Source organism: Panulirus ornatus, chromosome 4 (assembly GCF_036320965.1).
Source record: "Panulirus ornatus isolate Po-2019 chromosome 4, ASM3632096v1, whole genome shotgun sequence".
NCBI classification, from domain to species: domain Eukaryota; kingdom Metazoa; phylum Arthropoda; class Malacostraca; order Decapoda; family Palinuridae; genus Panulirus; species Panulirus ornatus.
This window is the reverse complement of record NC_092227.1, coordinates 60,200,787-60,214,877: the sequence shown is the minus strand read 5'-3', so window position 1 is coordinate 60,214,877 and position 14,091 is coordinate 60,200,787. Positions and strand designations below refer to the sequence as shown.

At 39.1% G+C, this 14,091-nt stretch overlaps 2 protein-coding genes across 8 annotated transcripts in view; one reads left to right on the top strand and one right to left on the bottom strand.

The window, feature by feature from the left end:
* The window catches only part of LOC139766508 (uncharacterized), a 1,237,960-nt gene that overhangs the window by 639,497 nt on the left and 584,372 nt on the right, over positions 1 to 14,091 (top strand). The gene's annotated exons all lie outside the window — the stretch shown is intronic.
* LOC139766504 (uncharacterized) lies at positions 1,036 to 6,804 on the bottom strand. Its single transcript, XM_071695196.1, has 2 exons — positions 6,689 to 6,804; positions 1,036 to 1,571 (listed from the first exon to the last, which is right to left on the bottom strand). The coding sequence occupies exons 1-2, from the start codon at positions 6,698 to 6,700 to the stop codon at positions 1,152 to 1,154; spliced, it is 432 nt and encodes a 143-aa protein (XP_071551297.1). The 5' UTR covers positions 6,701 to 6,804; the 3' UTR covers positions 1,036 to 1,151.

Here is a 14,091-nt window from a genome sequence, read left to right as displayed (position 1 = left end):
CACACACACCTTCCAGATATCTTACTGTACCCATTACACTGTAAGTGAAAAGTCTCTTTCGTTACTGGACGAAAAGGAGTGAATGGTCTCGTCGAGGAATTCCTTGCTCCAAAAAAGTCTATTATTTTCCTGCTTATAATTAAAACGCAGTCTCTAAAGCTGCACGATTCTCATATAAGTGACCTCCGGGTTTTGTGATTAGTAAGTTGATTATCAATATATATGTATGTGTGTGCTGATAAGCACGAGGAAAATGAAACACGATAAGTTCCCAAGAGCACTTTTGTGCAGTGATCACATCGTCATGGGAGATACAAGAATGAGATAGAAGACAGAACAGTCAGTTGATGTACAAGGAAGAGGCACTTACCGTGTTTCATTTCCCTCGTGGTTGTCAGCCAATAATAGGTCACGCGCACCCCTGTGAACAGTTACAATATATATATATATATATATATATATATATATATATATATATATATATATATATATATATATATGTATATATATATACACACATATATAAAGTCGAGTAGCAGCAGAATGATTACTGAGGTAAATAGTGAGGCATTTTGTACCATCAGTTACTTCTGTGGCTGTGGTACGATCGCTTGTTGTAGCGTAGGCATCGGGTCAGGAGGGGTTGGGTGTAGGGATCGCTTCTGTTTATCTGTAAGATAATGGGCGCTAAGCGGTGATGGTTTGTGAAGTAAAAGAGCACTGGTAAAGAGAAAACGGGGGATGGTAAGAGTTCTTACATTAGCAGGTAGAAAACGGGGATATAATAGCTCTTATATCTCATTCTTACACATGGCTGACCCATGCTCTAGCACCTCCTACTGGTTTCCTTCGTACATTAGAGCGAAGCGAAGTGAGTTAGCTAAATCGCCGGCTGCCCTTCCCTGTGGCGCCCGTGTGGGGATTTTCTTAAGCCTCTTGTGTAGCACGAAATCTTTCCATCGTCCATATGAAAGATCATTACTGCAGAACCGAAGACAATCATCTTAGGATTACTAGGTGAGGAGAAGACGACACTATTTTTCATTCTTTTATTCATCTTTTAATGAAAAAGAAAGAAAAGGTTGACCTTAGATTTACAGGATTACATGTGAGACGAAAGATTATAATCTCTCGAATATAAACTCTTGATTTCAGTTGGCGTTGTCATACCCCGGCAGGTCGAAGTGTGAGGTCTTGTCTGCTGGTTCATGACGAGGCGGGCTGTCCCCTCCGTTGTTATTTGTGCCACTCAGGCTTTCCATGATGTTCGGTATCATGCCCTTTGCCGTTTCCAGCTGACTCATTCGTTGATGGTAGTCGAAGTCTCCCGCCTGACTGCTCATGAGGCTCAACATGGAACGAACTGTAGACATGACCCCGTCAACCATCACCTGGAGAATATCCTGAGGCCTCCCTCTGGCCTTGCCTATTTCTGACCTCATGGAAGGCAGAAGTTTTGCTATGGCGCCAAGAATCTCCTGGTCGCTGATCACATCTTGTGAGCGGCGGGCCAAGTCGCCGTGCGGCACTGCAGAAGCCATTCCCGCCACGCTTAGAACACACACAAGAACCTGGAAAGATCTCGGTTACTATACTTAACACATATATAAAGGACTGGAAACTTTATAATGGTATACTTGGAGGATTTGGCAATCACTTGTCTTCGATATTTCGTTTTCAAAAGGTGCTGTTCTTTATTTTTGATGGATGGCTGCTTAATTTTAGAATATCTACTTGACTACCTATTAATGTGTATTCCGTCAGCATTAACAAAGCGTGGATCAGCTCCACACACACACACACACACACACACACACACACACACACACACATATAAATCTGTAACTCACGTCGAGTGTGTTAAATGAAATATGAGTCGCTAGTAATTTTATTTATATTTGCCATTAAATGCTAAGTCAGCTTATTATGATCGAACTCATTCACGCATCCGCCTTCACACATTTTCTTCCGACATCTGTTGATCTTTAACACGACTTGTCTCCAACTACTTTCAACTCTGGTGTTGTATATCACCTTTATCGGTGTGTCATCTGGCAGACATTCCAGCTCTGAATTTTATGGAGGTGGTTGCGATGAGCCGAGGCCTAGATCAAGCTAGAGAAGACAGAACAAATTTTAAAGGAAATGCTGATTGTAGTAGGGCCAGGTCATCAGCGTACGAGTACATTGAGATAACTGTTAATGATGAGATGTTGTTGATGTAAAGGAAGGGGGCGGAGACGAAGAGGCTGATCCTCAATTGTTCTGGAAACGGATCGGACCAGAGAAGAAGCTTGGCTGTGAGACTTTTGAGAGTTGGAGAGGGAAGCGAAAACAAGAGACAAGAACTCTTCGATGAAATCCCGATGCCACGACCTTATCAAGAGCTTTTAGAACGTCAGCTTCTACAACATGGGTTTCCTCGAAGTCTTACAGAGAGGAGTAACTTGGACCAAGGCAGCACCAGTGGACAACGCTTTGAGAAAACATGCTGATGGTCAGGAAGAGACTGAGAAAGCTGGAAACACGAACTGTGAAGAAATTACAGACTTTTAAGTTGGGAGGTAAAGTGATAGGACTGTATAAATGGAAGTGCAGGAGTGGCCTCCCATCTTTGGGATATACTTTTGGAAGTGCTTATTTCTAAGAACAACAAAATAACTTTGGCATTTAGATGAAACCGAAAAAGACGAGTAGACACCACTTTGTAAGTCATTAGATTAAACATACTTCAATATATATATATATATATATATATATATATATATATATATATATATATATATATATATATATATATATATATACTACATCATGTATATGTTAATGCACATAGCTTAACGTATTATTCACCGGTTATATACACCTGATCACAGTGTCAACAGTAGCTTCATTTTCTATTTTATTCCTTACTCAAACGCTAACTTCCCTCTTCACTCTCAAGTCCCCCCAGAGTACCTACGTTTTCTGCTTTATCTAGTACACTCCAGTGGGAGGAATCCTTCAGCACATCGTCTCGATAGAGCATATGCAACAAATACAGTCATTGTGAGCCTCTTACACCTGAATATGGTGACTAATAGTTTTGAGATGACGTACAGACAGTCGGATATATATATATATATATATATATATATATATATATATATATATATATATATATATATGTATATGTATATATTATGTATATATTATATATATATTATATATATATTTATTATATATATATATATATATATATATATATTTTTTTTTTTTTTTTTTTTTTTATACTTTGTCGCTGTCTCCCGCGTTTGCGAGGTAGCGCAAGGAAACAGACGAAAGAAATGGCCCAACCCCCCCCCCCCCATACACATGTACATACACACGTCCACACACGCAAATATACATACCTACACAGCTTTCCATGGTTTACCCCAGACGCTTCACATGCCTTGATTCAATCCACTGACAGCACGTCAACCCCTGTATACCACATCGCTCCAATTCACTCTATTCCTTGCCCTCCTTTCACCCTCCTGCATGTTCAGGCCCCGATCACACAAAATCTTTTTCACTCCATCTTTCCACCTCCAATTTGGTCTCCCTCTTCTCCTCGTTCCCTCCACCTCCGACACATATATCCTCTTGGTCAATCTTTCCTCACTCATTCTCTCCATGTGCCCAAACCATTTCAAAACACCCTCTTCTGCTCTCTCAACCACGCTCTTTTTATTTCCACACATCTCTCTTACCCTTACGTTACTTACTCGATCAAACCACCTCACACCACACATTTTCCTCAAACATCTCATTTCCAGCACATCCATCCTCCTGCGCACATCTCTATCCATAGCCCACGCCTCGCAACCATACAACATTGTTGGTACCACTATTCCTTCAAACATACCCATTTTTGCTTTCCGAGATAATGTTCTCGACTTCCACACATTTTTCAAGGCTCCCAAAATTTTCGCCCCCTCCCCCACCCTATGATCCACTTCCGCTTCCATGGTTCCATCCGCTGACAGATCCACTCCCAGATATCTAAAACACTTCACTTCCTCCAGTTTTTCTCCATTCAAACTCACCTCCCAATTGACTTGACCCTCACCCCTACTGTACCTAATAACCTTGCTCTTATTCACATTTACTCTTAACTTTCTTCTTCCACACACTTTACCAAACTCAGTCACCAGCTTCTGCAGTTTCTCACATGAATCAGCCACCAGCGCTGTATCATCAGCGAACAACAACTGACTCACTTCCCAAGCTCTCTCATCCCCAACAGACTTCATACTTGCCCCTCTTTCCAGGACTCTTGCATTTACCTCCCTAACAACCCCATCCATAAACAAATTAAACAACCATGGAGACATCACACACCCCTGCCGCAAACCTACATTCACTGAGAACCAATCACTTTCCTCTCTTCCTACACGTACACATGCCTTACATCCTCGATAAAAACTTTTCACTGCTTCTAACAACTTGCCTCCCACACCATATATTCTTAATACCTTCCACAGAGCATCTCTATCAACTCTATCATATGCCTTCTCCAGATCCATAAATGCTACATACAAATCCATTTGCTTTTCTAAGTATTTCTCACATACATTCTTCAAAGCAAACACCTGATCCACACATCCTCTACCACTTCTGAAACCGCACTGCTCTTCCCCAATCTGATGCTCTGTACATGCCTTCACCCTCTCAATCAATACCCTCCCATATAATTTACCAGGAATACTCAACAAACTTATACCTCTGTAATTTGAGCACTCACTCTTATCCCCTTTGCCTTTGTACAATGGCACTATGCACGCATTCCGCCAATCCTCAGGCACCTCACCATGAGTCATACATACATTAAATAACCTTACCAACCAGTCAACAATACAGTCACCCCCTTTTTTTCCTTTCTTTTAAACTATTCGCCATTTCCCGCGTTAGCGAGGTAGCGTTAAGAACAGAGGACTGGGCATTTGTGGAATATCCTCACCTGGCCCCCCTCTGTTCCCTCTTTTGGAAAATTAAAAAAAAACGAGAGGGGAGGATTTCCAGCCTCCCGCTCCCTCCCCTTTTAGTCGCCTTCTACGACACGCATGGAATACGTGGGAAGTATTCTTAATCCCCTATCCCCAGGGATAAAATATATATATATTTTTATTTATATATATATATATATATATATATATATATATATATATATATATATATATATATATATATATATATATATATATGCGTGTGTGTATGTGTGTGTTTTCAAACCATCTTGCACCATAAGAATTCTCACAATTTCCTGAAGATAATCTTATGTATCATCTTGCGATCTCGGTACACCTTTCCCTTGATCCCATCCATAGGTTCGTAGAACACGTCTGAGTTACCTATCCTCAAGATACCCTTAACTTAGGTGTTTTTATGTCCATCTTCTTCTCATAGTCCACTTCAGACAACACATCTTTAGGATGAAAGAAAAAACAGGACCTTCCTGGTTCTTAAGGTTTCTGTCTTGTAAACTCGAAAGTTGATCACTAAAACCTTTACGATTCTTTTTTGGACTGGGAACGCGATTGTGGTCTTATCTTCAGCTTGTAAAGAATAAAAAAATATATTGGTGAGGTCTGCAGCAGCTGCACTTTAGGAAGTTCGTGTATTTAGCCACATACCGGGAGCGTTGCATGTAGTTTTTTTCTGTGAGATTATCACTTAACTTCCAAATCGGATATCGGGGGATTCTGTTACCCAATACTGATGGCAGTGTTTTCGAAGTTTATTGGTATGATGTTGTCATGCATGAGTTGCGTCTTGGGTTAAGGTTGATGATTAGCGCACCGCACTTCATTTAGTGAGTGATTAGCACCACCAAATGGCCGCAGATTTTCTCATTTACTGTTATGGACATGGCACAGGTCAACGATGGTCGCCGTGACCAGTAAGTAACTGTGTTATCTGTGTTGTGGTCAGACTATCAGAACGAGAATCGTGAAAGTACCTGCGATGCTCCGTTGTCGCCCGTCGGAACCCATTGCCAGTAATGACCATCTAAAGTCATCACCACCGTGCTGTAATGGCCGTATGACTGACTAGAGTTACTCACACTGCAACATTTAGAGAATACGTTTGTCACTACGAACCAGAAGATGTGTCCTCGTCATCAGCAGTCTCTCATTCCGGTGTCCGCCTTACTCTCTGTATACGTTAACCTCAGAGAACTGTCATGCATTCTGTGGTACAGGTCTTGGACGGTAAATTAATTATAGAGAGCCTCAGGGTATCGAACTATGTCAAAATTATGGCCTATCGTAAAGGAATGAATTATCATCCCTTAAGATACACACAGGCTTACGGTGTTTGACGTCAGCCTTATTGTGTTACTGCTCTGATAATGTGGACGTCACGTACTCTGCTGGTGGCTGGCTCAGTGTAAGCTAAGTACTGTTAGAGATCATGTATCGATACCTTTCTTTCGTTTGCTGAGACACATACACAGTTTACCGCAAGTCTTAAGCTCAGAAAGCTAGACACACAACTTGTTAATCATAAGCCTTAAGCTCAGACAGCTAGCTACACAACATACTGATTATATGTCTTAAGCACAGAGGACTAGATACACAGCTTATTGATCATAAGTCTTAAGCTCAGAGAACAAGACACAGCGTGGTAGCATGGTGGACGAGCCACCACTTTACATACTCACCAGAACGTTCATCTTGGCGTCGTGTGATGTGAGGATCAGCAGAGCTCGTTGCCTGAGAGACGACTGTCCAGGGATGATGCTCAGCCATCTTATATATCACACACTCTGCCTCCCCTAACGGGACAGTGTTAGTTGCCTATTGAATTGGCAAGTGGATTGTAATTCTGAGAATATGAGAGGCTGCATAAATTCTCGTCAGTAGAGGGAAGAATACCGAAATTGTTTCGTATCCATGTACATATTTTCTTGTGTATGTAATGAAATGACATTTTCCAGCTTTCTCAGATGTTACGTAAAATAAACCATTTTTGAACAGAGAAACAGTTTTGATGTATGTTATCAAGTTTTTGCATTGACAAAAGATTTCATTTTATACTGATTTTGTCAACGGCATAACAAGGACAAGTGTATGCCCACTTCAAGGCCGTGTTTACTTTGATATATATATATATATATATATATATATATATATATATATATATATATATATATATATATATATATATATATATATTTTTTTTTTTTTTTTCACTAGAATCAGCCACCAGCGCTGTATCATCAGCGAACAACTGACTTACTTCCCAAGCTCTCTCATCCACAACAGACTGCATACTTGCCGTCTTACATTCACCTCCCTAACTACCCCATCCATAAACATATTAAACAACCATGGAGACATCACGCACCCCTGCCACAAACCGACATTCACTGGAAACCAACCGCTTTCCTCTCTTCCTACTCGTACACATGCTTTACATCCTCGATATATATATATATATATATATATATATATATATATATATATATATATATATATATATATATATATATACATATATATATATATATATTTATTTATTTTGCTTTGTCGCTGTCTCCCGCATTTGCGAGGTAGCGCAAGGAAACAGAAGAAAGAAATGGCCCAACCCACCCCCATACACATTTATATACACACACGTCCACACACGCAAATATACATACCTATACATCTCAATGTACACATATATATACACACACAGACACATACATATATACCCATGCACACAATTCACACTGTCTGCCTTTATTCATTCCCATCGCCACCTCGCCACACATGGAATACCATCCCCCTCCCCCCCTCATGTGTGCGAGGTAGCGCTAGGAAAAGATAACAAAGGCCCCATTCGTTCACACTCAGTCTCCATCTGTCATGCAATAATGCCCGAAACCACAGCTCCCTTTCCACATCCAGGCCCCACACAACTTTCTATGGTTTACCCTAGACGCTTCACATGCCCTGATTCAATCCACTGACAGCACGTCAACCCCGGTATACCACATCGATCCAATTCACTCTATTCCTTGCCAGCCTTTCACCCTCTTGCATGTTCAGGCCCCGATCACTCAAAATCTTTTTCACTCCATCTTTCCACCTCCAGTTTGGTCTCCCACTTCTCCTCGTTCCCTCCACCTCCGACACATATATCCTCTTGGTCAATCTTTCCTCACTCATTCTCTCCATATTCCCAAACCATTTCAAAACACCCTCTTCTGCTCTCTCAACCACGCTTTTTATTTCCACACATCTCTCTTACCCTTACATTACTTACTCGATCAAACCACCTCACACCACACATTGTCCTCAAACATCTCATTTCCAGCACATCCACCCTCCTGCGCACAACTCTATCCATATATATATATATATATATATATATATATATATATATATATATATATATATATATATATTTTTTTTTTTTTTTTTTTTTTCCCTGGGGATAGGGGAGAAAGAAAACTTCCCATGTATTCCCTGCGTGTAGTAGAAGGCGACTAAAAGAGAAGGGAGCGGGGGGCTGGAAATCCTCCCCTCTCGTCTTTTTTTAATTTTCCAAAAGAAGGAACAGAGAACGAGGCCAGGTGAGGATATTGCCTCAAAGGCCTAGTCCTCTGCTGTTAACGCTACCTCGCTAGCGCGGGATATGGCGAATAGTATGAAAGAAAAAGAAAGAATATATATATATATATATATATATATATATATATATATATATATATATATATATATATATATATATATATATATATATATATGTATATATAATTATTTATATATATTATATTGTATTATATATATATATATATCTTCTTTCATACTATTCGCCATTTCCCGCGTTAGCAAGGTAGCGTTAAGAACAGAGGACTGGTCCTCTGAGGGAATATCCTCACCTGGCCTCGTTCTCTGTTCCTTCTTTTGGAAAATTAAAAAAAAACGAGAGGGGAGGATTTCCAGCCCCCCGCTCCCTCCCCTTTTAGTCGCCTTCTACGACACGCAGGGAATACGTGGGAAGTATTCATTCTCCCCTATCCCCAGGCATATTATATATATATATATATATATATATATATATATATATATATATATATGTATATATATATATATATATATATATATATATATATATATATATATATATATATATATATATATATATATATATCCCCAGTCAAAGTCAGGTATTGATTGGGCACATACTAAGTGAGAGTGTACGTGGCCTTTGAATTTTCCTCAACATCAGAAGAAGGTGTTCGAGTAATTTTTTTTCGGTTGATGGATGTTAGCATCAAGTTGACGGACTTGATAACCCCCTGGTAGTGGGGAGGACTGAAGCCCAGAGACCCGACCAAACACCAGGTGCTCAGTCAAGGACGAGCTGCAAAGCAGCTCATTTGCCTGGGACTTTGTGAGAAATTTACTTTAAAAGATAAGACAAGAAACGTAGAGCAAAGGGAAGAACACACACACACACACACACACACACACACACACACACACACACACGCACACCGCAGGGTAAAAGCACCTGCTCAAATACACACAACTGATGTGTACTTATATATATATATATATATATATATATATATATATATATATATATATATATATATATATATGCGCGTGATCTAGTATTTGTTCATAAGTACGAGGAAATTGAAACAAGTCCCAAGTGCAATTTCGTGTATAATTGAAGCACATCTTCACGGGAGATACAAGAATGTGATACAATACCCAGGACAGTCCATATATATATATATATATATATATATATATATATATATATATATATATATATATATATATATATATATATATATATATAAAGAAGAACAGACGCAACTATGCCGTGTTACTAGATGATTGGTATTCGGGTCGGTGGTGATCTGGTGTGGCATCTTATCTGTCATAAAATTTTATGACGTGAACAAGACATGGGAAGAAACAGTTTACAAACATTGCCTACAACGTAGCGGTCCAGTCAGGATAGACCTTCATTGATATTCATGTTACAGTTCTTTGAGTATCTTAATGATAGAAGACTCGGTGATATTTGTTTTTCACTGAATTACCACTACTCCAGTCAATATAAAGGCCATATTTTTTTTTTTAACATGATTAAATGAAGCATTCGAATATTTGTCCTGTTTTTATACCATTTTTATGTTGTTTAATCTTAATTGAAAGGTCCTTAACGGTGTGACTATAATAACATATTACAGCTTTTGCATGTAAACAGCCCGCAGACTTTTCTGGAGTTTTTGTTTTATTTAGATGTTCTTAATAGTCTTGTTATCAAATGAGGCTTTGCTCACATTAAAGGATTTAAGTAAGCGGTGACTTAAATAGAATCATCAGTGAATGGTTGAGCTGAAAGATTCCTAGTATCAAGGGGAGGTTCGGGATTAACTCTATATAAGATTATTTCTTTGCCAGCTTCAGAGATTTACCTGTTAACGTTCTAGGATACTCTAGCTTGGATCCTGTCGAATGTATCTTCTCAAACTCATCATCAATACATTCTGCACTGCATTTATGTAAAATGCCCTAAAGAACATCGACTGGAATGATAATTGTTTACTTCTGTCATGTTGCTTGAGTGATAATGAATATGTGAAGAAACATTGGTTGGTTTTCTGTAGCTGCTAGACTTAAAATCTTTCCAAACCTATGGATTAAGTAATCTAAAAATTGTAATATAGTCATTTTCCACTTCCACAGTAAATTTGACAGAAGGAACTAAATTGTTAAGCAAAGTTAGAAATGTTTTTAATTTCCGCTTGTTGGCCAAACACGAAGAGCATCATCTACATCCCTAAACCAGATTGCCTTATCGTGTAAGATATTTCTTGGTAACTTTGTTTTGATTTCATATATAGATTCCTTAATACTGGTGAAAGAGGGTAACCCATCGCCATACCAGACTTATGAGCATGGTATTTTCCACTGAATTTCAAAACCGTCTGTTATACACATTTTCATCAGTTCAAGAAACCTAGACTTTGAACCAGGTAAATCAAGATTATCTAAGGCATCAACCAGATATTCTAAGAGGTCATCAACTGGAACTTTTGTGAACAAGGGGGATGACATTTCAGAACTTACAAGCTTGAAATATAAATCAACTTAGACATTATTAAGCTTGGAAACTGAATCTACATTGTTCATGATATTAGATTTTGATATATTACCAACTCGTGGGCTTAATTAAGAAACTAACCGATTGATTACCTCTTAGAATATCTGTTTGATGCCTTAGATAATCTTGATTTACCTATTTTAAATTCTGTGTTTCTTGAACTGATAGAACTGTGTACAGACCACTGTGTTTTACAATTCAATGGAGAATAATATGCTCAGAAGTTTGGTATGGTGATTGGTAAATCTCTCTCACCAGTATCAAGTAATCTATACATGGAATTCAAATAAACTTACTAAGAAATATCTTGCTCACTAATGCAATCTGGTTTGGGTATGTAGACGATGTTCTTTGTGGTTAGCCAACAAGTAATTTTCAAACATTCCTCCCTTTGCTTGGCAATTTAGTACTTTCTATCAAATTTGCCGTGGAAGTTGAAAATGATTGCATGTCACCATCTTTAGATTGCATGATCCATAAGGTTTAGCATCTACAGAAGACCTACTGATATTTGTTCCTGTTTTCAGTGTTACTCAGCTAAGACAATTACACATCATCATTCCAGTCGATGTTCCTTAGGGCGTTACGTATATGCAGTCCAAATTTTTTTGATAAAGAGTTTGAGAAGATATGTTCTACTGGATCCAAGTTAAAGTATCCTAGACTTGCACTGATAAATCTCTTAGGTTGGTTTTTTGATAAAGAGTTTGAGAAGATATGTTCCACTGGATCCAATCTCTTAGGTTGGCAATGAAATCATTTTATAGAGTTAACCCCAAACTTCTCCTTGATACCGAGAATCCATTAGTCCTTCCATTTATTGATAATCTTGTTTAAATCCAATAATGTGAATGTTGCTCTCAACAATAACAATATTAAGAAAACCTTAATAAAAAAAAAAACTCGCCAGAAAATTCTGCGGGCTGTGTTTACATTATAACCTATAAACGCTGTAAAATGTTCTATATTGGGCTGACTGGTAAGGATCTCTCTGTTGGACTTAAGCAACATTGATATTGTTTACGAACAGGACGAGAAGCAAATGCTTCGTTTAATCATGTTGAAAAGTACGACCATTGTATTGACTGGAGTAGTGTTAATTCAGTTATGAGCTGTTACTCCTTGACCAAGAGAAACATCATTAAATCTTCTTTTATTAGATACACAAAAAGTTGCAACATGAATGATCGTGAAAGTCTATACAAATTAGATAGCTTTATCGTCGGCAAAATTTTTATATGATTCCTTGTCCACATGATAAGATTTTACCACAGGTACGGTGCCAGACCCGAACGCCACCTATTGGAAACTCTTGTGTATATACGGCATCTTAGCTCTGTCCCTCCTCCTTATATGTGCTGACTGTTCTATGTGTTCTGTTTTATTCTTGTGTGTCCCTTAACGATGTGATTATACGCGAAAGTGCACTTAGGTCTTATGTTTAATTTTCCTCGTAGTTATCAGCAAATATATATGTATGTATATATGTATGTAATTACGTATGTAAATGCAGTTTGGGGCATTTTTGGACGGGCACGTAAAGGAGAGACTCATGTTTGTGACTGTCCTGAGAGATGGCAGCTGGTGGGATGTCTGGTCATTATTTGGTGGAGGCGAGGGCGGAGGTTTGTAGCGGTTTCATAAAAGGAAAATGGTATGGTTGAGAAAAGGATTGTGAAAGTAAGTGAGCTTGTAAGAGAGGCGTGTGGACAGAAATAGTAGGAAAAATTGAGTGTAGAATGGCAGAATGTAAGAGTGAATGAAGCGAAGCGATTGGTTGAGGAATAGGTGTTTAGGCAAGTACTACACACCGCTTACATGTGTGAGGGAAGTGGCTTGCGCGCGGAAGGTGGAAGGTAAACAAGTGAGAAGGGGTAGTGAGTGGTGGGATGAGGAAGTTAAGTTGCTAGTGAAAATGGAAGGAAGAGAGAGAGAGAGAGAGAGAGAGAGAGAGAGAGAGAGAGAGAGAGAGAGAGAGAGAGAGAGAGAGAGAGAGAGAGAGAGCTTGAGAATTATTTGTAGGGAAGGAGTGCATATGAGTGTGAGAGGCACAAGAGATAGCGGCAGGAGGTATAGATGAAGGTGCAGGGCTGAAAGAAGGCACATGAGAGTTGGCATGCGTGTGTATTCGGCAAATTTAGTAAGAATAAAAAATGTTTCTAGTGTGTGAAAAACGAGAGGACAAGTAGGAGCATCAGTGAAAGGAGCAAATGAGAAAGCGGTAACCGGCAAGAATGAGGTGAAAGGAGAGAAGGATTGAGTGTTTTGAAGAGCTGTTGAATGTGTTCGATAACAGTGCAGCAGACGTGGGATGTTTTGGAGATGGAGGTATGCGAAGTGACAGTCATGGCAAGTGGTTTAGTGGAAAGAAAAGTGGTGGCAGATAGAACGCGGCAGAACGGTTGGAGTAGATGGGACTGATGTTGACTTTCCATGAAGGTGATTGATTGTGTTGCTGATTGGTGGTTATTCAGGATTTTCAGTACATGAATGGCTCATAGCGAGTGCCAGAGGATAGGCGGAATGCCTGTTTAGTGCCATTGTATAAAGAGAATAGGGACAAAAGTGAATGTTCTATTTATAGATTATAAGCTTTACTGACCTTAGCTTTTAAGTTGTATGGGAGAGCGGTGATCAAGACGGTAGTGGCGTAAACACAGTTTCAGACTAGAGAGTAGTAGAGGATGTGTGACTCAGGTGTTTGCCTCGAAGAATGTATGCTAGAAATATAGCGTATGATATGGTTAGAAATGCTGTGTGGAAGGTGTTGTTATTAAGTGGTGCGGGAAGAAAGCTGCTCGAAGTAGTAAAGAGATTCGATCAAGAGAGTGAGGCATGTGAGCAATGAGGAAGCGAGGAGGGTACTTGGTTTCCAGGTGAGGCTGGGTTTGCGTCACCTTGAGCGACATCCTACATCCCATAGCAGTGTAGGATTTCAGAAGTCTTTTC